Source organism: Galeopterus variegatus, unplaced genomic scaffold (genome assembly GCF_000696425.1).
Source record: "Galeopterus variegatus unplaced genomic scaffold, G_variegatus-3.0.2 Scaffold4400, whole genome shotgun sequence".
Taxonomy (NCBI): Eukaryota; Metazoa; Chordata; class Mammalia; order Dermoptera; family Cynocephalidae; genus Galeopterus; species Galeopterus variegatus.
Window position 1 is genome coordinate 94,969 of NW_007730511.1, and position 27,176 is coordinate 122,144.

The following is a 27,176-nucleotide window of genomic DNA, read 5'->3' on the forward strand; positions in this document are numbered from 1 at the left end:
AGATAAGATGAAAACTCAGGGCCGGCCTGTGGCTCTCTCCGGAGAGTGTGGTGCTGATAACACCAAGGCCATGGGTTCGGATCCCTATATAAGGATGGCTGGTTAGCTCACATGGGAGAGCGTGGTGCTGACAACACCAAGTCAAGGGTTAAGATCCCCTTACCGGTCATCTTTAAAAAAAAGATGAAAACTCAGGGCCGGCCTGTGGCTCTCTCCGGAGAGTGTGGTGCTGATAACACCAAGGCCATGGGTTCGGATCCCTATATAAGGATGGCTGGTTAGCTCACTTGGGAGAGCGTGGTGCTGACAACACCAAGTCAAGGGTTAAGATCCCCTTACCGGTCATCTTTAAAAAAAAGATGAAAACTCAAAATTAAACTCTGAGGAAGCCCAATATTTCAGAGTTTGGATTTCATTTGTTGCAAATAGGAAGTCATTAGAGCAAGGAAACAATTTCCTCTGATTTATACCTTTTGAAAAGATCACTCTGGTAAAATGCCTTATATGGGTATCTGTTGGGGACTCTCCAGGTGCTATTTCACTTCTTAGTGTGCTGGAGAGCTTTATGCCCCTTATTGCATTTCCCAAACTCGGGTGACTATGAAATACATTTAAAATGATAAAGTATTGATCGAACACCAATATGCAATTTCTGTTTTGTTCAAGAAAACCAGTGACCTCTACATTGCTAAATTTGTGGTGATCTCTCAGGCCTTGTCCTCCTTGACCAATCAGCAGCATTCAGCATTAGTCACTCTGTCCTTTGAAATACACTCTTCTCTCTACTTCCATTATGTCTCACTTATCTGGTCCCTGTCCCTGCCCCCCAATCTTTCTGACCACTCCTTTTCAGTCTCTTACTGGTTCTTCTCCATTTTCCTTTCTGCTGAACACTGGAGTGTATTAGGACTTAGTCCTTGGACACTTCTCTTTTCTATCTATTTTTATTCCCTAGGTGATCTCACCATTTGCATAATGGAATTTAAATTCCATTTAATAGCTAATAACCCTGAAATATGTATCTCTAGCCAGGACCTTTCTCTTTGACTTCCAAACATATATATCCAACTGCCTACTTGCCTTCTCCATTTGGACATATAAAAGGCATAATGATACAACTAAGCTCCTGGCTTTGCTTCCCAAACCAGCTATTCCTACAGTCTCCCCATCTCAGTTACTGGCAACCCCATTTTCCGACTGAGCAGGCTAAACACTGTGCTATAATCCTTCACATCTGTCTTTGACACCCCACACCCAGTCCATCAGAAAATCCTGTCAGCTTTACCCTCAAAAACACTAAATTTAACTACTTTTTATCAGTCCCACTGCTACCACCCTGGCTTAAACCCCCTCTCTCAGCTGGCTTATTTTAATAGCTTTCTAACTGGTTTCCCTTGTTTGCCCTCTCCCCCATATGGTCTGTTCTCAATACAGCAGTCACTGTGTTCCTGTTAAAATATGTTTAAATAAATATACATCCCAGATCATGTCATTTCTCTGCTTAAACCTCTCTAATAGGTTCTCATCTGACCAGAATATAAGCCATGGATTCCTAAAAAATGGTCTACTAGGTCCTACATAATCGGCCCCAGTCACCCCCCTGGCATCTGCTCTTCCTGCTCTTGTTCACTCTGCTCCAGCCACACTGACCTCTCTGCTGTTCAACCCCCCAGGCCTTCATCTTTGAGGCCTTTGCATGTGGTACTCCCTCCATCCTCCTGCAGAAATCATCTCAGTGAGGCCTTTCTGACCACTCTCTAAATTTTCAGTCCCCCCCACTCCCATTTTATATCCTCCTTCCCTGCTTTGTTTTTTCTCCTTGGCACTAACCCACTATATATATTTCACCTTATTTATTTGTCTGCCCCTCTCACTAGAAAGGAAATTACACAAGGGCAGAGATTTTTGCCTGTTTTGTTCCCTACTATATCCCTGACACCTAGAACAATGCTTGGTGCATGGTCAGCACCCATAAAAATTGAGTGAATGAATATGACAATGTATGCTTGATTAAAAGAGACAGTAAAACATAGGACTCCTTTACATAGAACATAAAATGTAAAGGGATTAAGTGTTTTCTTTTATGAATACAATAACATCCTCCAAAACATCTTTCATTGAATCTGCCTTTGAGAGTCTGCTATCTGCTAAGCTTTGTCCTCAATGACAGGGATACAGCCAATGAACCTGACAGACAGGTTCCTGCTCACTAGTGGGGGCAATTGATAAGAACCAATTACAGAAATAAATGCTCAATTATAACTTGTTAAGAACCTGAAAGAGAAGTATGAAATAATACGAGTGTGTAACAGGGTGTAGCAGGAGGATCTATCCTAATCTGGGATATCAGGGGTTTTCTTAAGGAAATGAAACATAAGTTAAGAATTAAGCATGAGTTGGAGTTGGTTAAGTAAAGGAGGGTGGGAGAAAAAGTGTCAGGCAGAGGCAATAACGTGTAATGAAGACCCTGGGGGTGAATCACAAAAATCACAAGTAGAAATTGAGAATTTAAGGCATGACACCTAATATGATTGATCTTTCAATTGGTAACTTAAACAATACATTGGGTGCCTGTCAGACATTCTAAATTTCTGTAAATTCCTATGCCACTTCATAGCAATTTAAGGTATAAGTTGATTACATAATAGTTCTATACTATGTGTTTAACATTTTTCTTACCTTTTTTTTTTTTTAAAGATCACTGGTAAGGGGATCTTAACCCTTGACTTGGTGTTGTCAGCACCACGCTCAGCCAGCGAGCTAACTGGCCATCCCTATATGGGATCCGAACCCAGGGCCTTGGTGTTATCAGCACCACACTCTCCCAAGTGAGCCACGGGCCGGCCCTTGACAGTTTTTTCTTACAAGAGTCACTCCTTCCCAAATTTAGTCATGGGTGAATGGGATGGAAACTACAGCTCAGAGTATGGACAGCACTAAAGTTGCCAGCAAGGATGCCACCTAGGGGTGGGGGCTGCAGAGGTGGTGGTGGCCCCCTAACACGGAGAGCATTACTCCTTCCTGCAGACTTCCTTGCCGCAGTGGACTCCTGGTTCAAAGTTTTGCTGCCCAAGATATATCCATGGCTGTACCACAATGGAGGCAACATCATTAGCATTCAGGTACAAGTGGGAAGTTGACTGGGCAAGGGGAAGCAGGTGTAAGAGTCCTTGACCTTCTCTACTTCCTAGCTGGGCTCCACTTTCCCTTCCCCTGGCAGGTGGAGAATGAATATGGTAGCTACAAGGCTTGTGACTTCAGCTACATGAGACACCTCGCTGGGCTCTTCCGTGTGCTACTAGGAGACAAGATCTTGCTCTTCACCACAGACGGGCCTCAAGGACTCAAATGTGGCTCCCTCCAGGGACTCTATACCACTGTAGACTTTGGCCCAGGTCTCCTGAGCAAGGGTTAGGAGTGGAGTCTAGGGAAGGGGCACATCTTCTATGATATTTATCTTTTACCTTTGCCTCCTTTCTGCAGCTGACAACATGACCAAAATTTTTACCCTGCTTCGGAAATATGAACCCCATGGGCCATTGGTGAGGGGCCAGAGGGGAAGGGAATCAAAGCAAGTCAGGGATGGGAATGGGTCAGGCTCCATTCCCATCTCACTCACAGATCCTTTCACTTCACACTATAGGTGAACTCTGAGTACTACACAGGCTGGTTGGATTACTGGGGACAGAATCACTCCACACGGTCTATCCTATCTGTAACCAAAGGACTGGAGAATATGCTCAAGTTGGGAGCCAGTGTGAACATGTAACTGGAGACACTGGGGCCAAGATGAATCTGTAACTGGGAGTTGGGGATGAAAATTAAGATTCAATGGGTCAACTTTTACCTTTCCCCTGGCCCTCCCCCCTTCAGGTACATGTTCCATGGAGGTACCAACTTCGGATACTGGAATGGTGAGTCCAGATGGTCCCTGAAGCAGGAGGGAGGTAACAAGGAATTAGAATTTAATGGCTGGATGGATTAGGATGTCTAGAAGCTAGATATGGCCCCCACTGCCCCCACTGATGGCAAAATTCTCTGCATGAAGCTTTTTGCTTAGCGCCTATCATCCAAAAGATATGTTGAATTAATGAAGTTGGTTCAACCCCAGGTGCTGATGAGAAGGGACGCTTCCTTCCGATCACTACCAGCTATGACTACGATGCACCCATATCTGAAGCTGGGGACCCCACACCTAAGTTTTTTGCTCTTCGAAATGTCATCAGCAAGGTGCCCTACCAGTTTATTAAGCTCCAAAGTCTTTTGTTAATTTGGGGGGAGTGCCCAAATTATAAAGGGATCCCATAAATTGGTGATTGTCTGGGTCATAGAGCTCTGAGTATCTCATGGAAGCATTTCCCACTCCCCCAAATGTGACTATGTGGGAAGAAATACGCATGTGTGTGCAAAATTAAAGGGTCTTCATGACCCCTGAAGCCCCTCCCTGGGGCCCACTTTAAGAACCCTGCTATAGGGTCTTGGAATAGGTGTTGTTTCTATGGCTTTCCTATGGCTCCTGAGAGAATTTGGGCTCAGTTTCAGAAAGTTCCCTTGGGACCTTTACCTCCTCCCAGCTTCAAGATGATGCTCGGACCTTTGACTCTGCACCTGGTAAGTTCTTCCCCCATCTCTTCTCTGATTCTACCCACTGATTTTCAAAATGGCCTGTCCTATCCTGTCCCCTATCCAGAAACTTCTCTCTTATTTTGATTCTTCCCATTTATTCTAATAGGATGGGGATTTGCTGGATTTCCTAGACTTCCTATGCCCCCAAGGGCCCATCCGTTCAATCTTGCCAATGACCTTTGAGGCTGTCAAGCAGGTAAGGCATAAACCCATATCTGGTAGGGATGACAGCGTCCCTCAATGGCTGTAGCCAAAAGTTCCCAGCTAACCATCTTTCCCACAATGTCCTTTCTTATCTTAGTTCACCTTAAGTACTTATTCTTCTATATCCAGGACCATGGCTTTATGTTGTACCGGACCTATCTGACCCAAACCATTTTTGAGCCAACACCATTCTGGGTGCCAAATGATGGAGTCCATGACCGTGCCTATGTGATGGTGGATGGGGTGAGAACCTAATTCCAGGCTAACTTGTCAGCTCCAATTTCCTCCTCTCCCCAGCACCCTTTAACCTGGAGTTCCCCATACCTACCCTTTTCCACCTGCCTGCTTACATTTGCAGAAGGTCCAGGGATAAGCTAAGATGAGGAAGAGTTTAAGGATAGAGTTCCAGAATGGATAGGTAACTGACAGATGGCTACATTCTCTCTGTCCTCTGAATAAGTGTCCTAATGTGTTTTCCTGTGTAGTGCCCAAGAGCTAGATGCTGAGCCTTTCCTTTCATAGATCCTCTCTCTTATCCATAGGTGTTCCAGGGTGTTTTGGAACGAAATATGAGACACAAACTACTTTTGACGGGGAAACTGGGAGCCAAATTGGATATCTTGCTGGAAAACATGGGGAGGCTCAGTTTTGGGTCTAACAGCAGTGACTTCAAGGTAAGCTAACTTTGCCTAGTTACATCCCAGTTCTTGATTAGGGATAGTTTGGCCTTAGAGCTTAGTGAATGATGATTTTTCATTTACCTTCCCACAGGGTGTATTAGAGCCACCAATTCTAGGACAGACAATCCTTACGCAGTGGATGATGTTTCCTCTGAAAATTGATAACTTTGTAAAGTGGTGGTTTCCCCTCCAGTTGCCGAAAACATCACGACCTCAATTTCCCTCTGGCCCCACCTTCTACTCCACAACATTTCCAATTTTAGGCTTAGTCGGGGACACATTTCTGTATCTACCTGGATGGACCAAGGTATCACTAGTGGTGGTGGTTGGGGCTGGGGGTGATGTGCGTTGTAGGGGGGGTGTGAGTGGATGGTAAAAGAGAAAAATAATGGAAGGAGGGGAAGCAGAAATGCTCTGTCTGATTAGAAACCCAAAGTGGGATGATTGTACCTCCTAGAGAGCTGACCTTTTCTTTTCCCCTCTCACTCCTCATTCCCCAACCCCAACCCAGGGCCAAGTCTGGATCAATGGGTTTAACTTGGGCCGGTACTGGACAAAGCAAGGGCCACAACAGACCCTCTACGTGCCAAGACCCCTGCTGTTTTCTAGCGGAATCCTCAACACAATCATATTGCTGGAGCTAGAAAAAGTGCCTCCCCAGCCCGAAGTCCAATTTTTGGATAAGCCTATCCTCAATAGCAGCATACATAAGACATATATCGATTCCCCTGAACCAATGGTGTTAAGTGGGCACTGAAAGAAAGGTAACCCTTGAACCTGGGACATGGAGTGGGCAGGATCCCTCGGTGCTGGCCATGGTGACCATAAGGAACCAAAGGCCAGATGGCTCTAGATGTAAGTACAAGTGCAGTTCCCTTGCCAAACTTTATTGCGATTAAAGTTCCAAAGACAGAACCAGTTCCCCACACCTCTGTGGCCCTGTTTTTGTCCTGGTTCCTGAGTGGCCCTCACCATAATCTTCCAAATATTCTCTGGTTTCATGGGGAAGAAGAAACCTAGGACTGGTCTGAATATGCCCTCTGAGGGCCTAGAGTTGGCCCCAGGTGGAGCTGTAAGAGATCAGGAAGAGGACCTCCCTGCCCGACAGCGATGATCTTGGAGGCAGCATGTGGAGCAGAAAGAGAAGTCAAGGTAGTGAAAGGGAATGAGGCCTTGGAGGGATGCCCCACAACTCCAGCAGCGTCTGAACAAGAGAAAGAAAAATAACTGGATAGGTACTCCAGAAACTTTCCAATCCAAGCTCTCCCCATCCCTCCTGCCATTTCTGTTTTTGCTCCAAAGCTTCCCAAAACATCTCATATCCCCTCAACAGCCCTTCTGAATACTGTATAGGCACTCATTCCACTTGCCCAAAATGGTCCCTACAACATTATAGCCCACCCACTCACTCACCCCCTGCTTCATACCGAGCATTGATGATTGCTGAGTCAGGGGTCGGAGGCATAGGGGCTCCCAACTGGGCAATGACTCGGTGCTCTGCAGCCAGAGCTCTCTGAGGAAAGGAGAAGTTGTGATAAGGACAAGGCCCCAGTGGCAAACAAGGTACCCAAGAAGTGACAGCTGCACACTGGAGAAGGGATTAGGCCTCTAAGGAAGCACTGCTGTGGAAGAGAGACCCTATAGCCTCACCTTCTCTCCGTCACTGAGGGCAGCAAATCGCCGCTGTTCATCTTGCTCCTGCTCCTCCTGCTCCCGCTGCTTCCGCTGCTGTGCCTCCCGTTGCCGCCGGGCTGCCTTCTTCTCCCTTTTCTGTGCAGTTTGCCATGCCTCCATTTCTGGTGTTAGTGGCCCTGGCACCTGCAGGATTTCCAGAAGGTATCAGGTAAGACCCATATAAGCTGTCCTTGGTAAACTGCAAGGAAGTAGAAAGAATCTAGCCAGGATGTACAATGCCTTCCCACTCTTCTTCTCCTTCCTTTCCAGCTGACCTGAGCCTTGTTGTAATCATAGGCATCTGGATTCTTCTCCATGAACCTTCGGAACTCATTGCGCGTTGATTTGTCAACTGCAACAGTGTAAGGTGGCTGGGCCCGGAAGTCCCTAGATGTGAAAACCCCAAAAATGGGTTCAACTTAACCTACCTTTACCGGCATCACCCAACCAGACAAGAGTAATTCTGTTAAGTAGCCAATGCCAACTTTAGCCTCCAAATTATCCTCTGTATATCCAAAAATGGCTAGGATGGGGACCCTTACTTACTGCACAGTGGGGTCAGCACCTGCCTCCAGCAGCAGACGAACCACTGAGCCTCTTCCAGCTGCAGCTGCTGCATGCAGGAGAGTAAAGCCACTGAAGCCCAAGGGGGCACTGAGCAGAGACAAAACTCCAGGGTCTACAGGGCTGGCAGCTAGCTGGTGCTTCAGCATTCCAACATCTCCAGCTCGGCAAGCAGCTAGAAGCACATCCCAGAGCTCTGGCTGATCAGGGGCTTTGGCCTCATCCAGTGATGGGCCCGAGGAGGCTGCAGCTGCCTGGAGTGACTGTGAGCAGGGTTCATCTTCTGAAGGTTGGTGGAAGAGAGTCATATGTGCCCCAGCCTCCTTGCCTCGCCTTGTCTCCTTATTCCTTTTCCTCCTCCTCCGCTTGGGCAATACTTCAGACTCACAAAGATCCGTGATCCCCAGTGTCAACTCCATTAGCTCCAGCTCTACCTGGAAGCCATCCTCTCTCTCTGACCCTGAACCAAGGGAAAAATCTGACATGTGAGATCTACCTAAGGAATAAGCAGAGGGTGGAAGGAGGTGAGCTGCCTCAGATGCATAAGAATGTCTATAAAGAGATAATTCAGATCATTCCAAAATGAAGTTAAGTGTTTTAATTTTGTCACCCAAGATAAAATAGCACATCAAGAGCTGAATCAATTATATCACATGCTGAAATGAGGCTCTCAGCCCAGACAAGGACAGGCCCAGAAGGAGATATTCAGGGACTTTTGTCCCTGGACTCTCCCTATGAGCAACCTCAGAATGGTGCATAACAGAAGAAAGCATGGAAGAAGCCCTTAGCCAAAACCACAGCGTCCAGTAAGACAGAGTCTGTCAGATTCATGCAACATGTTCAACTATCTACACAATGCTAAGACTTTTCTAAGTACTGGGGATACACCCATGAACAAAACAGATAATATATTTGGAAAGGCCACTAAACATGTCTCAGTAATTGCTACAACATACCCTATTTTGTAAACAGACACTGGGGGTGTGTGGGTGTTGTGTAGGGGCCCATCTATAAATAGGAAAATGGGTCGGTTATAAGAATAGGGAATTTGCCACTGCATTTCCAGGACAGACAACTGGACAGAGTTGACAATTGCCAGATGGTACTCAAACCCTGTTTGGAAGATTCCTCATTCTGCCCTAGTGCCTCATTTTCATCACTGGAGACTTTTCTTTTTTCTTCCTCAGTAGCCTTCTTCCTCTCTTCTCTCGCTGTCTTCCAGTGTGTCTGAGGTAAGTGCAATCTGACTGTCTCCCGAGGGTCTTCTCCTGCCATGAAACAAAAACTATTTCTCAAACTTAGCTGTGGAGAAGGTTTCTCTCAATGAAGATACAATCGAAGTGCAGTTCAAGGAATAGAAAATCTTCTGGATGCACAAATGAGAACTGAGGCTTAGGCTGGAGAATACAGGTAGGTCTAGGTAGTCTGGGGATCTGGATCAAAGGCTCACCGTAGACATGCATGGTGGTCAGCTTGTGGAGCACACGCTGTAGCTCTTGGAAGGTGGGTCTGCGGGTGGTGAGGGGGATATCCCAAAGTCGGGGATCCTTCCTTTGCAGGGGTGCTCCATGGCCTCCAAAGAACAAGGACTGGCCAGAGCGGGGAGCATGCAGCAGTACTGTCTCAGCCTCCCCCAATGCCTTAGCCCAGACTGGCCCTGCCAGCAGGTCACGAACATCCTAGAGAAGATAGTAACTCAGCCCTACCTATTTTCACTTGCCATTTTTAAATCTCCAACCAAAAACTGGCCCATGCAGCAGTACTGTCTCAGCCTCCCCCAATGCCTTAGCCCAGACTGGCCCTGCCAGCAGGTCACGAACATCCTAGAGAAGAGAGTAACTCAGCCCTACCTATTTTCACTTGCCATTTTTAAATCTCCAACCAAAAACTGGCCCACAGATCATGTGCAGGGAGTAGGAGGTAGAAAATAACATAGAGGAAGAAAAAATTAGAGAAATAAAGCTCCTGGGGATCCCTATTCTACCATTATCTACTCAGAAATAATGAAAATTGAAAGGATATAGAAGTCAAAAATGTCCCTACTGTAACATTTACTGAATTGAATTGAGAGGCAAAAAAAGTGTGCATTAGAGAGTCACTAGATTTGGGAGGCCTAACTCACCTTATATAGTGTGACTTCATTGTAGCGCCTCAAGCTGGCTCCAGCAGAGTGTGATGCCCCACCTCGGGCATCCTGAAGCCCCTGGGCTGTGCCCCGCTTGGCCCGTACTGTGTAGCGGTGAAAGGTTTTGTGTGTCACCACTTCTCTTCTGTAGACAGCACAAACTCAGTACTAAAGACCAGTTGGTGCTCCCATGCTAACAGGATCCATTCCATCCTTACCCCACACAGCACCCCCTCACCCTTGGAAAATGGCACCAGCAAAGTGCCCAGCTGCAGCCATGAGCACCACGCAGAATCTGGGACCTCCACTTTGCAGGTTCTGCACCAGTAGTTCTGCCTCTTCTGAGGAAACCTAGATGACAGAGAAGCAGCAGAAACATTCTGTTACATTCATTGAAAGCAAGAAACCAAGTGTCAGTGCTAAGTGCTTCATATACATTATCTCATTTAATACAATCACCCTGAGACTTGTTTCCATTTTACAAATAAGGAAATTTGAGCTTTGAAGAGATAGTCAAGGTAGAAACACAATTCAAATCTAGACTGGTCTTTTTCCAAACTTAATTCCACTACATTTGACCCAAGATTCAGGCCAGTTTTTATCCAAGACTGTGTAATCAAGTGTGATACTTACACCCAAGAGGAGAAAAGGGAAGAATTGAGAAATGGACTGGCTTAAGGGGAAATGTAGGCTAAGTGTACAAAAGACGGGTTGAGCACACAACCTGTGCTGTTACTTGCCTGGTGAGGGCCTAGGACACAGCGGTAGGCATAAAGAAACTGGCCCTGGGCATTTTGGAAGAGAACCCGATGGGGGTAGAAGCCACAGAGTCGGTTAGGCTTCTCAAATTCAGCTTTCTCCTTATCCAGTGTCTGCAAATCCTCCTCACTAGCTGAGTCTGAGTCTTCTGATCCTGAGATGCTGGAAAGATCTCCTGAAGACAGACAACATGAGATACACAAGTTTGGTACCCCATCTTTGACCTTCTCCCACACCCCACATCCTACTCCTGCACAGGTCTCCCACCAGTCATCACCTGTGGAGCTCTGCTTTTCAAAGTCCATGGCAGACAGAAGAGGCTTGTCCTTGAGACGTTGCTTTAGGTTAAACCGATGCCAGTCAAGCTTATAATGTTCCCTCTGGTACAAAGGCAAACACAGAGGCAGAAGGTAGAAATAAACCCCAGCCTGGCCTTGTATGCTAGCCAAGGCCAGTAATAGAACTCCAGGAAGTATGACCATGTTACACCAACTGCCTTAGTCAAAGCATTGACCTTTATTAATTTAAGACAAAATGTCTACCTCTTCCCACCCACCATTATATTTTTGCTTCTAACATCTAGCCCTGCACCTTGGCCCTTTACCTGTTCCTGGTGGTTCTGGAAGGTCTGGTCACAGGTTGAACAAAACAACTTCTCTGAAATATCCAGAGGACCCTGGAGTAGTTTTTTTTCTGGACTTGCTCTCTCCCCTGAACCAAATAAGGGAAGGGTAATTAGAGGTAGAAAGGGAGACCAAAACCACAGTGCCTAGAATTACATTCAATATCTGACGTACAAAGCAGAGGAGAATGTAGAGGACTCATAAAGCAAATGTACTTCACAGGGCCTGGTTTTCCAAAGCCTTGCAGTTTCAATATTGACCTTGCAAAGGACAGGAAATTTTCCCCAGGCTATTGAGTCTCTGTTGCAAAATAAGAATCATAACACAGCAAGGCTGCTGGCTCAAAGACAGACAAGTTACTAATTGATATGTAAAGTTACTAAAAAGCTGCTGGAGGGAAAAGGAATGTTTGCTAAATCAAGTCTGTTAGTGGATCACTTAATTGCCTAACAGAATATCTGACTTGTTTTTACTGAATGTTACCAGCTTCTATTGTAAAACTTGTTAAACTGTACTTAGCAAAACCCCACCAATGTCTCTTCCTGTAACTTCTTGGTCTGGAGAATAAATGCAGGAAGAGAACCCCAATTCGTGGTTAATTTCCCAAATGGAAGAAATGCCTCACGCTTGAGGAAGTTCTGGGAGATTAACCCCTTTCTGGGGCTTCTCACTGCTCAAGAGATGGGCTTTGAGTAATCATTGGTGGCTCTGTCACCCAGGGGAAAAGGGGCGACAAATCCATGGGAGGCAAAGCAACAGGAGAATATGAAAGAAGGAGATGGCATGACCTTGTCTTTGAAAAATTTACAATCTAGGGGCCGGCCCGTGGCTCACTCGGGAGAGTGCGGTGCTCATAACACCAAGGCCACGGGTTCGGATCCCATATAGGGATGGCCGGTTCGCTCACTGGCTGAGCGTGGTGCTGACAACACCAAGTCAAGGGTTAAGATCCCCTTACCGGTCATCTTTTAAAAAAAAAAGAAAAGAAAAATTTACAATCTAGTAATCATGAAATAAATGGTACAGCAATCACTTTATACAATAAATATACTTCTGGCACAGACATAACACTAAGATCACGGGTTCAGATCCCCATACTAGCCAGGAACCAAAGATAAATAAATAAAAAACTTGAAAAGCTGTGTATAAATCAAATATTGTATTTAAATTAGCCAAAAGGATTGTTTATAGGAATCCTATAGGAAATAATTTCTTGTAAGGTAAAATTATTTTTTTATTTTTATTTTTATTTTTTAAAAGATGACCGGTAAGGGGATCTTAACCCTTGACTTGGTGTTGTCGGTGTTGTCAGCACCACGCTCACCCAGTGAGCGAACCGGCCATCCCTATATGGGATCCGAACCCATGGCCTTGGTGTTATCAGCACCGCACTCTACCAAGTGAGCCACGGGCTGGCCCCCAAGGTAAAATTATTTTTAACTGTACAAAAACCACTTAGCAAATACCATTTTTTAAACTTATATTTTCAACTACAGTATGCAGTTTGTTTAAAGACAGGTTCAAGAAAACACGTAGCCAAAGACAAACTAAAGTTGCACAAAACCAATAATAAATTGTTTTATACTCAGCAAAAAGGAATGATGTGATTGGAGTCCAGTTAATTGGAATATATTTAGGAATTCTGAAATACATCTATGTGAGGGAAGGCGGGAGGGGGCGCACCAGGGCCACTTGCTCACTTGCTCTCTCTTAAAATATATATATGAACATATCTTGGGATTTTGTGGCAGTGGTGGTAAGGTGATGAGACATAAGCAAGGTCAAAAGACTTATTTGGAGACGACTCAGGGGCTTGTGCTGGAAACTACCCAGAGACTAAGTGAATTTAAGACATATTCTATCCAGTAGAAAGAGAAATCAACGTGGGCTCCTAAGCTGGGAAATATCACTAAGAATGTGTTCTTGGAGGAGCAATAAACTTCTAAGAGCTCTACCACGTTCCTCAGGGGTCCACCCCATACCTTCCCGAATACCTGGACAGGAAGTACGCAGAGCCCGGGCCAGAAGTTCCCTGGGAGCATGGCTCACCAGGCTCAGGCCCTGAAGAACCGGGGCATCTGCACTGAGGTCAAACAGAGAGACGGACGCAGGAACCGGAGGTGAAGCTGGAGCCGGCGACATATTGAGCAGAAATTACTCAGAAGCAGCTCCTGGAGTAGAAAGGAAGGACGAAACAGCTCTTCAGGACGAGATCTACTGCTGTGTCTACTGCCTTCCCGATTGGTCTCGCCCACGTCGCAAGGCACTCAGCCCTCAACGTGCTACCAGAAGTCAGCTCTGGTGACCCCAATCGCTTTCTCAAACCCCCAGTTTCGGACCATTTGTGGAATGGGGGAGCATCCAGCTCCCAAATCAAGGCCAAAAGAGTTGAAATCACCAAGGCTGCCTAACGACAGCTCTTCGTTACCCAGGCAACAAGCTCCGGCAATGACTGAACCAGGTAAACTCGCCCCCGCTCTCAGAAAGTACACCAAACGCCCCGGGAGCGGAGCAGCACGCAACGTCCACAGTAAACTCGCCCCCGCTCTCAGAAAGTACACCAAACGCCCCGGGAGCGGAGCAGCACGCAACGTCCACAGCTCGAAGGCCGGATTTCTGCAACACCAAAACACTCCCGTCACTACGGAATAGCCAAGAGGACAAACAGCGGCACCCGCACCTGGGCCCCGCCCCACGTAGAGCGTATGATTGGTCTTCTGACTCGCCAAGACCCGCCTCGAGACTTTAGTCCCGCCCCCAGGGCCAAGAAATGGCCATCCTGTCTCCACTCCCTATGCTCATTGGCCAGGCTGCCTGCGGGTGACAGTGAGTGGCAGGCTCCCGGCCTAGCGCTCCGGGTCGGACCGAGCCGAGCCGCGCCGCGCCGATAGAGACCCGGGAATCGCCCCGGCCCCGGTTCCTGAGGTGAAACGTGAGACCAGTAATTGGAATCACAGGGCCCAGGCCAGACCTGGCAAGGGCTGCGCGCGGAACCCTAAGTGAGCTCGCGGCGGGTAACGGGGGAAGGGACACCGCGGGCGGGGTGGGGGCGCGCAGCCGGAATGTTTTGATAGCGGGCGCGCGCGGGCAGCGAGGGTGCGCGCGAGGTCGTCCGGTGTTGGGAGCCGAGCCCTTGGCCTGGGGCCGAGCGGCCCTGGGGCGCGCAGGGCTCGGGTCGCGGCCGCTGGGTGTGGGGAGGCAACCCAGCCCACCCGGGGTATCAGCTATAGGACTGGCTCGACCCCTCCAGCATCCGCAGGAACCCCTGAGGCCAGGCCCGGCCGGCCTGGGCTCCATGGGTCCTGGGTCCATACTGACCTGGTGAGTGGTAACTTCCGTGAGGGGCAGGGCTCTCACTAACCCAGGGAATCCCACCGGGGCCAGGCTGGGCCAAGATCCACGGTCCCCAGGGTCTGCACTGACTGGGTGAGTACCACCTCTACCATGCCTAGCTCCAGGGACATAGGGAACCCCCTAATTTACCCAGGATCAGTGGTCTATACTGACCCGGTCACCATTTCCCATCCAGAAGCTATGCCTGCCTGCTGAGTCTTCGGTGCTAAGGAAGCAGGGGACGGGGTTGACCAGAAAGGTCCTCTTCAGAAAAGACTCTTTGGGTGCTCTGTGAACCCTAAGAGGCATGTCTAATTTCTGAGGCTGATGTGGGGCAATGGAGAAACCATCCAGAGGGGTCAGCTGGCCTCAGGCTTGTACTGATTCAGTCTCTGCAGGGTCAGTAAGTTACTTCTTGGGATCCTGGGCGAATGGCCCTGTATAGTATAGCTAGGGGAAGTGCTCATAGCCCTCGGGTGGAAGGGTGCCTCTTTCCCACTGCAGCCTCCCTGCCCCATGTTTGGCCTCCTCTTAGTCGGGTGTGGGTGGTGGTGATGGTGGGTTCCTTTCTGTCTCCCCTCCCCACTCTCTGGAGTCTGACGCTTTCTCCTCCAGCAGCTGCAGAGCCAGGGCTTCGAGGGCTGGAGTGGAGCAGACACTGTCCATGGAGCTGGTAGGGCCATGTGCTTATCTCAAACCTTTGTTTACAAGGTGCTTTCAAGCATGGGATTCCAAGGTTTCCAGGAGGGGCAAGGGGAGGGACTCTTCTCTCCATTGACTAGTAGGTGAAACAGTCCCGTCCCCCCCGCCCCCGGGGCAGATTCTGGCTTCAGGCCAGGAGGACCTCAGTAGATATCCAGTAAGGGCTCTGGGAAAGACTGACCAGAGTTAAGGACTCCTAAGCTGAGCTTACTGATTTCCTTACTTCTCTGCCTTTGAGTCAAGGAGGCTGTTAATGGAGACAAAGCCCAAGGATTCTTTCTCACTCCTAGCCTCGTAGGCAGGGCAGCAGGTGGGCAGCACCTGGGTCTGAACCAAGGTCTCTTCTTTCTTACCAATGGCAGGTGGGCAAGGTGGACAGGGGGCGGTGGTGATGGCGCAGTTTGACACTGAATACCAGCGCCTAGAGGCCTCCTACAGCGATTCACCCCCTGGGGAGGAGGACCTGTTGGTGCACGTTGCTGAGGGAAGCAAGTGTGAGTTCTTGAATGTGACAGGCAGAGCTGGGGCATGGGGGACAGTTGATGGAAGTGTACTGAGGGAGTGAGGGGCTTTTGTTCCTTCAAGGCTCTGACATTTCTGCTCCTGTGCCCACAGCACCTTGGCACCACATCGAAAACCTTGACCTCTTCTTCTCTCGAATATCCTTTGTGTCTCTCTGTGTTGGAGCTCTGGGACCTTTAGCCCCTCTCTAAGCAAGGTCCCTAATGGGAAGTTGGGGTGAGTTTGACTGTAATCCCTGGAAGGAGGAATAGAGGTCATCCTGAGGCTGAAAGAGGATGGTGAAATAATGATTGTTAAAAACAGTGATACTCTACATTTACTGAGAGTTATGTGCACTTTGTGGTGTTAATTTATAAGGAACCTTTCTAAAGGTGATCCTCCTTTTTGATGGGATGTTAATAATCGTAATAATTAATGTCTTTTGATTCATTCTGTGTCAACTCTGTGTTAAATACTTTATATGCATTATCTCAGACCTAATAATCCTGAGACAGGTGTTATTATTCCTAATTTACCACTGTGAACAAAAGCTTAGAGAAGTTAAGTAACCTGGCCAAAGTCACACAGCTAGAAAGTCACAGAGCCAGGACTTAAGCTCAGGTGTGCGACAACAAAGTCTGTGCTCTTAACTGCTATCTTTACTGACCACTTTCTTTTAACAATTACACGTTTATAATCTGCACCAGAAGAATGGCTTTACGTGTATGCTTATTGGAGAGATCTTTGAGCTCATGTAAGTATAAGAAGAGATGGGTGATGTGGTAAAGGAATACATCTCAGTCTTTCCTTTCCTTGTGCACACCCCTGGCCAATGCAACTCAACCCCAGGCTCAAAACTCTACAAACTGTCAGGGACTGGGTGTGACTCCAAAACTTAAACCTCCACCTTCCATGTAAGAAAAGCTTTCCAAGTCCTATCTCTCCCATGAAAATAACTCAGGCCTTGATCATTTCATCAGAGCTCCCATGAAATGTGCATGGTTTAGTCAGGAAGTCTCAGAGATGCCAGCCCCTTACTTGAGCACCTCTGCTCTGCCGTGGTTACACCTTAGGCCTGCTGCTGGGCAGCGAGCCTTCCAGGAGGGAGAAGCCGGAAGGGGTTGGGAAGCTCTCCCTTAATAAGAAGAGAGTTCAGGGCCGGCCCGTGGCTCACTTGGGAGAGTGTGGTGCTGATAACACCAAGGCCATGGGTTTGGATCCTATATATGGATGGCCAGTTGGCTCACTGGCTGAGCATGGTGCTGACAACACCAAGCCAAGGTTTGAGATCCCCTCACCGGTCATCTTTTTTAAAAAAAAAAGAAGAGAGTTCAAATACCCAGAGGGCTTCTAGCTATTATCTCAGAAGGAAATCAGGGACTGGATATAGGAGACCACAATCATGAAACCTTTGAAAGAGTCTGGTGGTGGTGGCAGAGATTACCATGAAGTGAGGAAAGCAGACTGATTCTGTGGCACCTGATGCTAAGAGCAAAAAATAGGAGCTGATTTGGAGCTGAGAGGTACAGAGAGCCCACTGGGAACTCTACAGCCCCTTCCATTTCCCCAGTCTTGTTCTGCTGCTTCCAGACTCTTCTCTTTTCCCACTTTATTTCACTGGTGCTCCTGACTCTCAGACTGCACCCCCATTTTCCAACTCTGCAGGCAGTTCCTCTTTGTGGTTGCCTTCACCACCTTCCTGGTCAGCTGTGTGGACTACGACATCCTATTTGCCAACAAGATGGTGAACCACAGTCTTCACCCTACCGAGCCTGTCAAGGTCACTCTGCCAGACGCCTTTTTGCCTGCCCAAGTCTGTAGTGCCAGGTAAGGGCTGCAGGTCAGAGGACACTGGAGCCTATAGTGCTAGCAGCTGGGAATGGAGTGGAGTATGAGGCAGCAGCTCTTACCCCAGAAACAGACTCAGGCTCAGTGTAACAGAGTCCTTCAGGATAGCAGCATGTTTACCAAGACTCCTTCCTCAAGGACCACCCCTCCTCCCCTTCTTTTTCCCTACCAGGATTCAGGAAAATGGCTCCCTTATCACTATCCTGGTTATCGCTGGGGTCTTCTGGATCCACCGGCTTATCAAGTTCATCTATAATATTTGCTGCTATTGGGAGATCCACTCCTTCTACCTGCATGCTCTGCGCATCCCCATGGTAAGACTGGGATGCTGGGCAGTTAGCACCACAGCCTAAGAGGTCTTGAGAGGGATGGGGTGTATTCCTGGGCAGCAGGTGTCCTTATCTGTCATTGGGAGGGAAGGTGGGAGCATTTACTTAAAGGCTCCACTCAGCCAAGCACATGACCCCTGAGCATCATATCTAATGCAGGGTAAGGGATCAAGGCAACAACCCTACCTTCTGTACCTTGTCTCTTCCCCACCCCACCCTGCAGTCTGCCCTTCCATACTGCACATGGCAGGAAGTGCAGGCCCGGATTGTGCAGACCCAGAAAGAGCACCAGATCTGCATCCACAAACGTGAGCTGACAGAGCTGGACATCTACCACCGCATCCTCCGTTTCCAGAACTACATGGTGGCACTGGTTAACAAATCCCTCCTGCCTCTGCGCTTCCGCCTGCCTGGCCTCGGGGAGGCCGTCTTCTTCACCCGCGGCCTCAAGTACAACTTTGAACTGATCCTCTTCTGGGGACCCGGCTCTCTGTTTCTCAATGAATGGAGCCTCAAGGCTGAGTACAAACGTGGGGGGCAACGGCTAGAGTTGGCCCAGCGCCTCAGCAACCGCATCTTGTGGATTGGCATCGCCAACTTCCTTCTGTGCCCTCTCATCCTCATCTGGCAGATCCTCTATGCCTTCTTCAGCTATGCCGAGGTGCTGAAGCGGGAACCAGGGGCCCTGGGAGCACGCTGCTGGTCACTCTACGGCCGCTGCTACCTCCGCCACTTCAACGAGCTGGAGCACGAGCTGCAGTCTCGCCTCAACCGCGGCTACAAGCCTGCCTCCAAATATATGAATTGCTTCTTGTCACCTCTGCTGACACTGCTGGCCAAGAATGGTGCCTTCTTTGCTGGCTCCATCCTGGCTGTGCTTATTGCCCTCACCATCTATGACGAAGATGTGTTGGCTGTGGAACATGTCCTCACCACCGTCACACTCCTGGGGGTCACCGTGACCGTGTGCAGGTGGGCCAGGGCAGCAGGTGGGAGCAAGCAGACTAGCATTCCCAGGCAAGGTTTACATCTCACCATGACTCTGATCCCACTAGGTCCTTTATCCCGGACCAGCACATGGTGTTCTGCCCTGAGCAGCTGCTCCGCGTGATCCTCGCTCACATCCACTATATGCCTGACCACTGGCAGGGTAATGCCCACCGCTCGCAGACCCGGGACGAGTTTGCCCAGCTCTTCCAGTACAAGGCAGTGAGTGGAGTTGGAGTTAGGGCCTGCTAGAGACTGGCTGGTAGCTTGGTGATGAGGGCTGGGTTCCCTCCTGCTCTTTGTGACCTTGGTCCCCTCCATTTTAGGTATTCATCTTGGAGGAGTTATTGAGCCCCATTGTCACACCCCTCATCCTCATCTTCTGCCTGCGCCCAAGGGCCCTGGAGATCATAGACTTTTTCCGCAATTTCACCGTGGAGGTTGTTGGTGTTGGAGACACCTGCTCATTTGCTCAGATGGATGTTCGCCAGCATGGTCATCCCCAGGTACCAGGAGGGGAGGGTGGCAGGTCACCAGGGACGATGCTGGCACATAGTCTTCGGGCAGACTGTGAAAAGGCACCCCTCTGAGCCAACAAGTCACAAAAAGGCAGCCCTGCCTCTGGGCACTCTGTACCAGAGACACACTACTTGTCAACTAGGACCGTGGGCTGAATTTCAGCCCTAATTGCACGTTTTGCCAAGCTGCCTTGAGAAAGACACAACACAGGCAATTGGCCCAGCATGTGGCCACTCCTGGGGTGTGTACCAGGGCCCTTGGACAGGATACAACGATGTATTGTGGTCTCTGTCCTCCAGGGGCAAAGCCTTCCCTCAGCAGGAAAGGTTCCTGTAAGAGGACAGTCCTGTTTACTTCAGTCTCCCTTGTGCAGTGGCTATCTGGTGGCCAGACAGAGGCCTCAGTGTACCAGCAAGCTGAGGATGGGAAGACAGAGTTGTCACTTATGCACTTTGCCATCACCAACCCTGGCTGGCAGCCACCACGTGAAAGCACAGCCTTCCTAGGCTTCCTCAAGGAGCAAGTTCAGCGGGATGGAGCAGCTGCTGGCCTTGCACAAGGGGGTCTGCTCCCTGAAAATGCCCTCTTTACGTCCATCCAGTCCTTACAATCTGAGTCTGAGGTGTGTTCCTCGGGACTGGGAGATGATGGGCAAAGTGGACTCCGGGAGGTGGGAGTTGAGGACTGGGTATGGGGTAGAAGGTTTCATTCTGTCTTCAATCTGTGCCATTGGGTCCTGAGGTACAGAATATGAGGGGACCCGGAAGCCTCTCTCCTGTCCTGATAATTTCATCCACACCTTTCTTTCATAGCCACTGAGCCTTATTGCAAATGTGGTAGCTGGCTCATTCTGCCGGGGCCCCCCACTGCCCAGAGACCTACAGAGCTCCAGACACAGGGCTGAAGTTGCCTCTGCCCTGCGCTCCTTTTCCCCTCTGCAGCCTGGCCAGGCCCCCACAGGCCGGGCCCCCAGCACCATGACAGGCTCTGGGTGAGTAGAGATGGGGCAAGATGGGAGGGCACAGCACTGGCCCCCAGCAACTTGTGTGGGGCTCAGAAATATTGACAACTGCTGTCTCTGTGCTGGGAGGAACAGGGTGGATGCCAGGACAGCCAGCTCTGGGAGCAGTGTGTGGGAAGGACAGCTGCAGAGCCTGGTGCTGTCAGAATACGCGTCCACTGAGATGAGCCTGCATGCCCTCTATATGCACCAGGTGAGTGGGCAGCTGGAAAACAGAATAGAAGGTTTTAGATGCAGAGCAGCAAGACATGGATTCCAATCCCTTCTCTGCTCCATTTACCTGCTATGCGATCTCCATTCCCATATAAACCCTCTTAATATCCTTTTTGCCCAAGTGTATTCTCATCCAGGGACTTCACACACTTGTAGTTTCCCCTGCCTAGAATCTACTTCCCTAAGATATCCAGATGGCTCTTCTCTTTATTCATTTCTCTGCTGTTACCTTTTCCCTCATACTTCCTCTGACCACCCTCGGTAAAATGCTCCCTTGCCCACTCTCCTGAATCTTCCTGTTTGATTTTTCTTCATAGTACTTAGCACCATCTGACATACTGTACTCTTTCCTTATTTGTTTATTGTCTGTCACCACAACCACCACCACCACCACCACCAGTCTAGGCCCCACAAGGGCTGACATTTTTGTCTCTTTTATTCACTGCTGTATCCCCAGCACCTAAGTGCCTGGCACTTAGGCCCTTAATCAATTTGTTCTTAGGTCAAATGAATAGGCAAAATGAGGGCCGTTACAATCTACACACAGGCTTCTTCCAGGGATCCGCTGGGAACATAACCTATAAAGTATCAGACATGTTACACGCTTTTAACAAGACATGTGCTGTGGGTCAAGGATTCTAAGTGAGAGGGTCTAAGTGGGAACTGGCCGATGCCATGGTTAAGGGCAGCTGTTTTAGACATCCTTTTGTCCCCAACTAATGAGCCCCCCACTTCTCTAGCTTCACAAGCAGCAGGCCCAGGCTGAACCGGAGCGGCATGTGTGGCACCGCCGGGAGAGTGATGAGAGTGGGGAGAGCGCCCCTGAAGAGGGGGGAGAGGGTGCCCGGGCCTCCCAGCCTATCCCTCGCTCTGCCAGCTATCCCTGTGCTGCACCCCGGCCTGGAGCGCCTGAGACCACTGCCTTGCACGGGGGCTTCCAGAGGCGCTATGGGGGCATCACAGGTATCCAATGGGAATACAGGAGGAAACAGAGCCTGGAGGGAAGGGTGGTTCTTCCAGGGCCTCTCTAGAGGAGGAAAGAGCTCTGAGGTACTGGGCACAAAGAGACTAACTCCCCTAGCAGCCCTCGAACCCTTTTCTCATTTCTGTTTGTGTTCTTTTTTTATTTATTTATTTTTTATTATTTTTTTTAAAGATGACCGGTAAGGGGATCTCAACCCTTGGCTTGGTGTTGTCAGCACCACGCTCAGCCAGTGAGCAAACCGGCCATCCCTATATGAGATCCGAACCCGCGGCCTTGGTGTTATCAGCACCGCACTCTACCGAGTGAGCCACGGGCCGGCCCTCTGTTTGTGTTCTTTCTAAGAGTGTGCTTTCTTGTCTTTTTAGATCCTGGCACAGTACCCCGGGCTCCCTCTCACTTCTCTCGGCTGCCGCTTGGAGGATGGGCTGAAGATGGGCAGTCAGCATCAAGGCACCCTGAGCCTGTGCCCGAGGAGGGCTCAGAGGATGAGCTTCCTCCTCAGGTACACAAGGTAAGGGCTGTCGGGCCCGAGAACAACTGCCAGTAGCAGTAACTTCCAGGCCAAGGTGACAACTTCTCAAGGAAGCTCAAGGAAGCTGAAGGAAGGTGCCCTGCCCCCATGCAGAGATACACTGCCCCTCCTCTCCAAAGTACACTCCTTTTTCTTTCCTTAACTGCTTTGAAGTTCAGGGCTTAAGTTTTCCTTTGCTTACCTCCCCAAGAATCAAGCTTTTCTTCTCCTTTATCTCTAGGCTTCAGTGGGGCAAGCAGACAGCTGAAGACTATCTCTGCTACCAACCATTTTCTCTCCACAGGTATAGACAAGGCTGAGGAGTGTCCCTATACCCCAGGATGGAGGAAACTGCTGCCCTGCCATCCCATCTGCCTGCCATGGAGGGCTCCTCTGAGTGCTGCCTGGCTCCACGTGTGTGGTGTTTGTGTGTCTGTGCCTGGCCAAGGGAGGTGCCAACACTGGGCCTGCCACAGCCCCAGGAGAGGAATTAGAGGCCTGGAAACCAGGGGCACACAGAACTCTAGCTTTATACCCAGGACCCCCTTGGCTCAGAGTGTGGTGCTAGAAACAGGTCCCCAGCCCAGCCCCAGTACTGCCGCCTTTGCACCCACCCCTGCAAGTCTCCAGAGGGCCACCTACCACAGAAGCTGCCAAGGAGGGAGAACCTGTGCCAACTGTGGAGTGGGAAGTTGGGTTTGGACCCTCAACACCTGTAGCCTACCCCCCCCCCCCCCCCCCCCAACCCTGAATAGATGAGCAGCTCAGGGTGTGGCCCTTACCTCACCCCCAGTTCTCACCCAGTGCTGCGGCCAGCTCACCTCTCTTCTGCTTCCTGCACATCACTGGCATGTGTTTGGCCGTGCTTCCAGTTCTGTTTGCTTGCTCCCCTTCTGTTCAGCTTTTGCTTTGCGTTGGGGTTGAGGCTCTAGCTCCCAGCTCCCTCAAGCTATCTTTTGACACTAAGAAGGGTGGTTTCTAAATTGCAGGCACAGGATGGAATTTTTTTGCTGCCCTCTCCAACTTTTGAGATGGACCCCTGGGAGACTGAGACCTTTCTGGGCCCCCATTGCTGCTTATTGTACTTCCCCACCCCACCTGCATATGGGACAGACAGGGCTGGAGTGTGACTTTGGCTGTCTACGTCCCAGCAAGAAAGCTCTGGCGCACATCCCGCTGTCCCCTAGAAGGGGATAGAGGAGCCATGACCTCGCCCAAGGCCTTGGGCTGCCGCATTGCATGCTGGGACTCAGCTCCTACCCTCTGCCCCACCCCTCACTCAGCTCTGGTACGCTGTGGGAGTGTGGCGAACTGTGCTGCCAAAGTCACAGCGGAACGGGGTGGGGACCGTGTACAGCTTGGTAACCCTTAATAAAGAAGGGACTTTGACCAGGTCGCGGCTTGTTGTCTCGTGGGGCTGGGATCCTGGGAGCAAGAGGAGTGGAGTGCGTGTGATACCCCCAGGTGCCTGGGGACCGGGGGCGGGGACCTGGAGGAAAACAAGACTGTGCCGTCGCTTGGATATTCTGAGCTAGCCGGTTAGCGGAAAAGCCGTTTCCGACCTACACTTCCCGGGAGGTCAAAGTCTCCAGCCATACCTGTAGTCAGATTTCCCGCCCTGAGCACGTGACCAAGGCGGCTCAGCAGCTGTTTTTCCTTCTTCGCTTGCACCCTTTCCTCCGCCCCTCCGGAGACATTTGGCCAATGGGGCCCTAGAATAGGGCATGGAGGCGGGCCTGGTGGGCGCGGCTGCTGCCTTAGAGCTGCGCGAGTCAGGCCCTGAACATTCCTGTGGGCCTGGACTTGGCAGGAGGGTCCAGGGCCGCGAGTGGCGCGGGACCGGCGGCGACGGCGTACGTGCTTTGCGTGAGTGCGCGGCGGCGGCGCGTGCGCGAAGCGAGTGAGCGGTGTTGGCCGGGTCCACGTGCGTCTCTCCCCGCGACTCCCGCGGCTTAGCGTCCGGCCGCTCCATGAACCGGGACCCCTCGGCATCCGCGCCCCTCTCTGAGCGGCCTGTCTCGTTCTCCGGTTCCGCAGTGCCCGCAGCCTCGGCCAGCGGCCACACATTGCTATGGTGACTGTGGGCAACTACTGCGAGGCTGAAGGGCCCGTGAGTCCGGCCTGGACACAAGATGGCCTCAGTCCCTGCTTCTTCTTCACCCTCGTGCCCTCGACGCTGATGGCCCTGGGGGCTCTGGCCTTGGTGCTGGCTTTTCCCTGCCAGCGTCGAGAGTTGCCCACTGACGTACAGGCGCTGTCTTTGGGGGCCGGCCCTCTCGTCGCTCCCTACCGGCTGCAGCTGCTTCTGGCCATCCTTCAGGTGGCGCTGCCCCTGGCTGGCCTGGCCGGCCGGGTGGGCACTGCCCGGGGGACCCCGCTGCCAAGCTACCTACTGGTGGCCTCTGTACTGGAGAGTCTGGCCAGAGCCTGTGGGCTGTGGCTGCTCTTGTTGGAACGCAGACAGGCACGGCAGAATCTGGCAATGGGCGTCTGGATCAAATTCAGGCACAGCCCGGGTCTCCTGATTCTCTGGACTGTGGCGTTTGCAGCCGAGAACTTGGCCCTGGTATCTTGGAACAGCCCGCAGTGGTGGTGGGCAAGAGCGGACTTGGGTCAGCAGGTGAGGGACCTTGCGGGGAGAGGGGAAGCATTGATAGTGGCTTGGGAAGAAGTACTACACGTCTGGCCACGGTTTGGGATGCCTCTAAGAAAAGAAAGAAGGGAGGAGCCGTCACCTGCTGGGAGCTGGTAGGGCGTGTCTTTGCTGAGTCACTGTGGGGGTTTTTTTTTTGTTTGTTTTTTTTAAAGCTTACTAGGTTCAGGGCCCCTGAGGAGGTGGGTGTGCTCCCTGCACCAGTCCCCACCCCTGTTATGAGTAGCAATGGAATGGAATTTTGACCCCTCTTTGATAGTCTCCCCACATGTGTTTCATTCTAGGTTCAGTTTAGCCTGTGGGTGCTGCGGTATGTGGTCTCTGGAGGACTGTTTGTTCTGGGGCTTTGGGCCCCTGGTCTTCGTCCCCAGTCCTACACATTGCAGGTTCATGATGAGGACCCAGATGTAGAAAGGAACCAGGTACACCTCAGTTTCTGAATCCTGGGGTCTATCTTAATTTCATTCCCTGTCATCATTCCTTCCCCCACAGTAAATTCTTTCTCAAATCTCAGTTTAAATTTCTATTGTTTTTCTGACCCCTTCAGGGATCACTTGTGGGTCTGTGATCCTGGGAGCTGTAACCCCCTACATTTTTACCTTGAGGGTTACTGGCTAGTGCACTTAATTTTGGTTTCTGAGCTCCCCTCCCCTATGTGTTTCACCATCCTAGGTTCGGTCAACAGACCAACGGTCTACCTGGCAAGACCTTGGCCGGAAGCTCCGCCTACTGAGTGGCTACCTGTGGCCTCGGAAGAGTCCAGCTCTGCAGCTGGTTGTGCTCATCTGCCTGGGACTCATGGGGCTGGACCGGGCACTCAATCTGTTGGTCCCCATCTTCTATAGGGACATTGGTGAGGAGGATGAGTGCCAGCTCAGCATGTTGGTCTTTCATTGGCCTGGGGGCTGGGGCAGCATTTACCTAGGGAGGTGGGACAGAGTTGGGAGCCTGGTGATCAGAAAGAGGCTGTGGCTGGTTCCTGGGGCTGTTTTGTTTGAAAGGAGTACTGGGTACCACAAGTGGGCTCTGACTTGTTTTCTCCACAGTGAACTTGCTGACCGAGAAGGCACCTTGGAGCTCCCTGGCCTGGACTGTTACCACCTATGTCTTCCTTAAGTTCCTCCAGGGGGGTGGCACTGGCAGTACAGGTATGAGGGACTCTACACTCACTGTAGTTGTTGCTGGTGCCTCCCACAGACATTTCCTCACCTCATTTTCCAGCATTCATCCCCCAGACCCCTCAGACCTTTCACATCTTGGTGCTGGGCTGACATCCCTCAGCCCCCAAGCCCTATTGAGGTCTCCCCTGGCTCCCCCCAGGCTTTGTGAGCAACCTGCGCACATTCCTGTGGATCCGGGTGCAGCAGTTCACTTCGCGGCAGGTGCAGCTGCGCCTCTTTTCCCACCTGCACGAGCTCTCACTGCGCTGGCACCTGGGCCGCCGCACTGGGGAGGTCCTGCGGGTCGTGGACCGGGGCACGTCCAGTGTCACAGAGCTGCTCAGGTGCCGTGCCAGTGGAAAGGATGTGTGGGAGGGTGGGGCTAGAGAAGCAGGGAAGAAGGGACTGTCAGGAGAACAGACCCCACCTGAAGAGCTGCCCCTCCAACCTTGGTGTGTCCTTTTTTTTAACTATAGGATAATTAACACGTTTTCATGTAGTAACTTAATGCAGAGAACAAATCCTTTTTGAACGTCACTTCTCCAAAGTTTCCTGCTCTGTTTAGTATGTTGAGTTCTGCTTTTTTGCATTTTTACATGTATATGTGCAGACTTGCAGAACTAATGTATATGGAGAGTTTTCCTAAGACAAATGATATCATGACGTAGTTGTCTCAGAGTTGCTATATCAACAAAACATTATGGAGGTATCTTTTCATCTGTGCATGCAGATCTCTTTCATTTGTTATAATTGATACAGAGAATTCGGTAGTTTGGGCATGCTATGGTTTATTTAGCCATCCACCTCTTGAGAGTGGAAACAATTTAGATTGATTCCAATCTGTTGATGTTGAAAACAAAACGCTGCACTGAAACTCCTAGAGGTAGGGTTGTGGGGCCTAACCCCCCAAACCTTTCTTTATCACTTGACTTGCCCTCCTAGCTACCTGGTATTCAGCATCCTACCCACGCTGGCTGACATCATCATCGGCATCATCTACTTCAGCATGTTCTTTAACGCCTGGTTTGGTCTCATTGTGTTCCTGTGCATGAGTCTTTACCTCAGTGATTGCTGCTCGGGGAAACCATCTGCCTGAACTATCCAGGGACTCCCTTGGCATGCACCCTGCCCCACTCCGGTGACCTACTTTTGGGAGGCT

At 50.3% G+C, this 27,176-nt stretch overlaps 4 protein-coding genes across 8 annotated transcripts in view; 3 read left to right on the forward strand and 1 right to left on the reverse strand.

Moving 5' to 3' along the window:
* GLB1L (galactosidase, beta 1-like) overlaps window positions 1-6,432 on the forward strand; it is an 11,376-nt gene extending 4,944 nt beyond the window's left edge. The window contains exons 6-17 of the mRNA XM_008587462.1: window positions 3,028-3,122; window positions 3,221-3,395; window positions 3,484-3,542; window positions 3,644-3,765; window positions 3,874-3,914; window positions 4,112-4,230; window positions 4,537-4,611; window positions 4,733-4,822; window positions 4,960-5,073; window positions 5,373-5,504; window positions 5,602-5,817; window positions 6,022-6,432. Of these exons, the coding sequence (XP_008585684.1) occupies window positions 3,028-3,122; window positions 3,221-3,395; window positions 3,484-3,542; window positions 3,644-3,765; window positions 3,874-3,914; window positions 4,112-4,230; window positions 4,537-4,611; window positions 4,733-4,822; window positions 4,960-5,073; window positions 5,373-5,504; window positions 5,602-5,817; window positions 6,022-6,267 (1,484 nt within the window). The 3' untranslated portion in view covers window positions 6,268-6,432. The remainder of the gene's footprint in view (window positions 1-3,027; window positions 3,123-3,220; window positions 3,396-3,483; window positions 3,543-3,643; window positions 3,766-3,873; window positions 3,915-4,111; window positions 4,231-4,536; window positions 4,612-4,732; window positions 4,823-4,959; window positions 5,074-5,372; window positions 5,505-5,601; window positions 5,818-6,021) is intronic.
* Window positions 6,382-13,776, reverse strand: ANKZF1 (ankyrin repeat and zinc finger domain containing 1). The gene is made up of 13 exons (XM_008587461.1): window positions 13,250-13,776; window positions 11,237-11,343; window positions 10,910-11,012; window positions 10,614-10,807; window positions 10,112-10,224; window positions 9,871-10,018; window positions 9,199-9,427; window positions 8,861-9,016; window positions 7,731-8,208; window positions 7,460-7,571; window positions 7,161-7,328; window positions 6,938-7,023; window positions 6,382-6,714 (listed from the first exon to the last, which is right to left on the reverse strand). Exons 1-13 carry the CDS (start codon window positions 13,395-13,397, stop codon window positions 6,591-6,593), a joined length of 2,166 nt encoding a protein of 721 aa, XP_008585683.1. The 5' UTR covers window positions 13,398-13,776; the 3' UTR covers window positions 6,382-6,590.
* Window positions 13,777-14,101: 325 nt separating this feature from the next.
* On the forward strand, window positions 14,102-23,599 carry ATG9A (autophagy related 9A). Of its 5 annotated transcripts, XM_008587465.1 has the most exons (17): window positions 14,102-14,254; window positions 14,640-14,681; window positions 15,204-15,261; window positions 15,653-15,784; window positions 15,906-15,949; window positions 16,481-16,545; window positions 17,457-17,618; window positions 17,812-17,953; window positions 18,192-18,940; window positions 19,024-19,177; window positions 19,282-19,461; window positions 19,848-20,096; window positions 20,287-20,465; window positions 20,571-20,688; window positions 21,449-21,671; window positions 22,059-22,204; window positions 22,509-23,599. In XM_008587465.1, the coding sequence occupies exons 4-17, from the start codon at window positions 15,682-15,684 to the stop codon at window positions 22,512-22,514; spliced, it is 2,520 nt and encodes an 839-aa protein (XP_008585687.1). In that variant the 5' UTR covers window positions 14,102-14,254; window positions 14,640-14,681; window positions 15,204-15,261; window positions 15,653-15,681; the 3' UTR covers window positions 22,515-23,599. The 5 variants fall into 5 exon arrangements, with proteins under 5 accessions (XP_008585687.1, XP_008585685.1, XP_008585688.1 ...); XM_008587463.1 differs by lacking the exon at window positions 14,640-14,681; XM_008587466.1 differs by lacking the exon at window positions 14,640-14,681 and having other exon boundaries at window positions 15,207-15,261.
* Window positions 23,600-24,233: 634 nt separating this feature from the next.
* Window positions 24,234-27,176, forward strand: part of ABCB6 (ATP-binding cassette, sub-family B (MDR/TAP), member 6) — a 7,538-nt gene continuing 4,595 nt past the window's right edge. Inside the window, exons 1-6 of the mRNA XM_008587470.1 lie at window positions 24,234-24,824; window positions 25,142-25,279; window positions 25,530-25,710; window positions 25,904-26,005; window positions 26,178-26,361; window positions 26,960-27,081. Of these exons, the coding sequence (XP_008585692.1) occupies window positions 24,276-24,824; window positions 25,142-25,279; window positions 25,530-25,710; window positions 25,904-26,005; window positions 26,178-26,361; window positions 26,960-27,081 (1,276 nt within the window). The 5' untranslated portion in view covers window positions 24,234-24,275. The remainder of the gene's footprint in view (window positions 24,825-25,141; window positions 25,280-25,529; window positions 25,711-25,903; window positions 26,006-26,177; window positions 26,362-26,959; window positions 27,082-27,176) is intronic.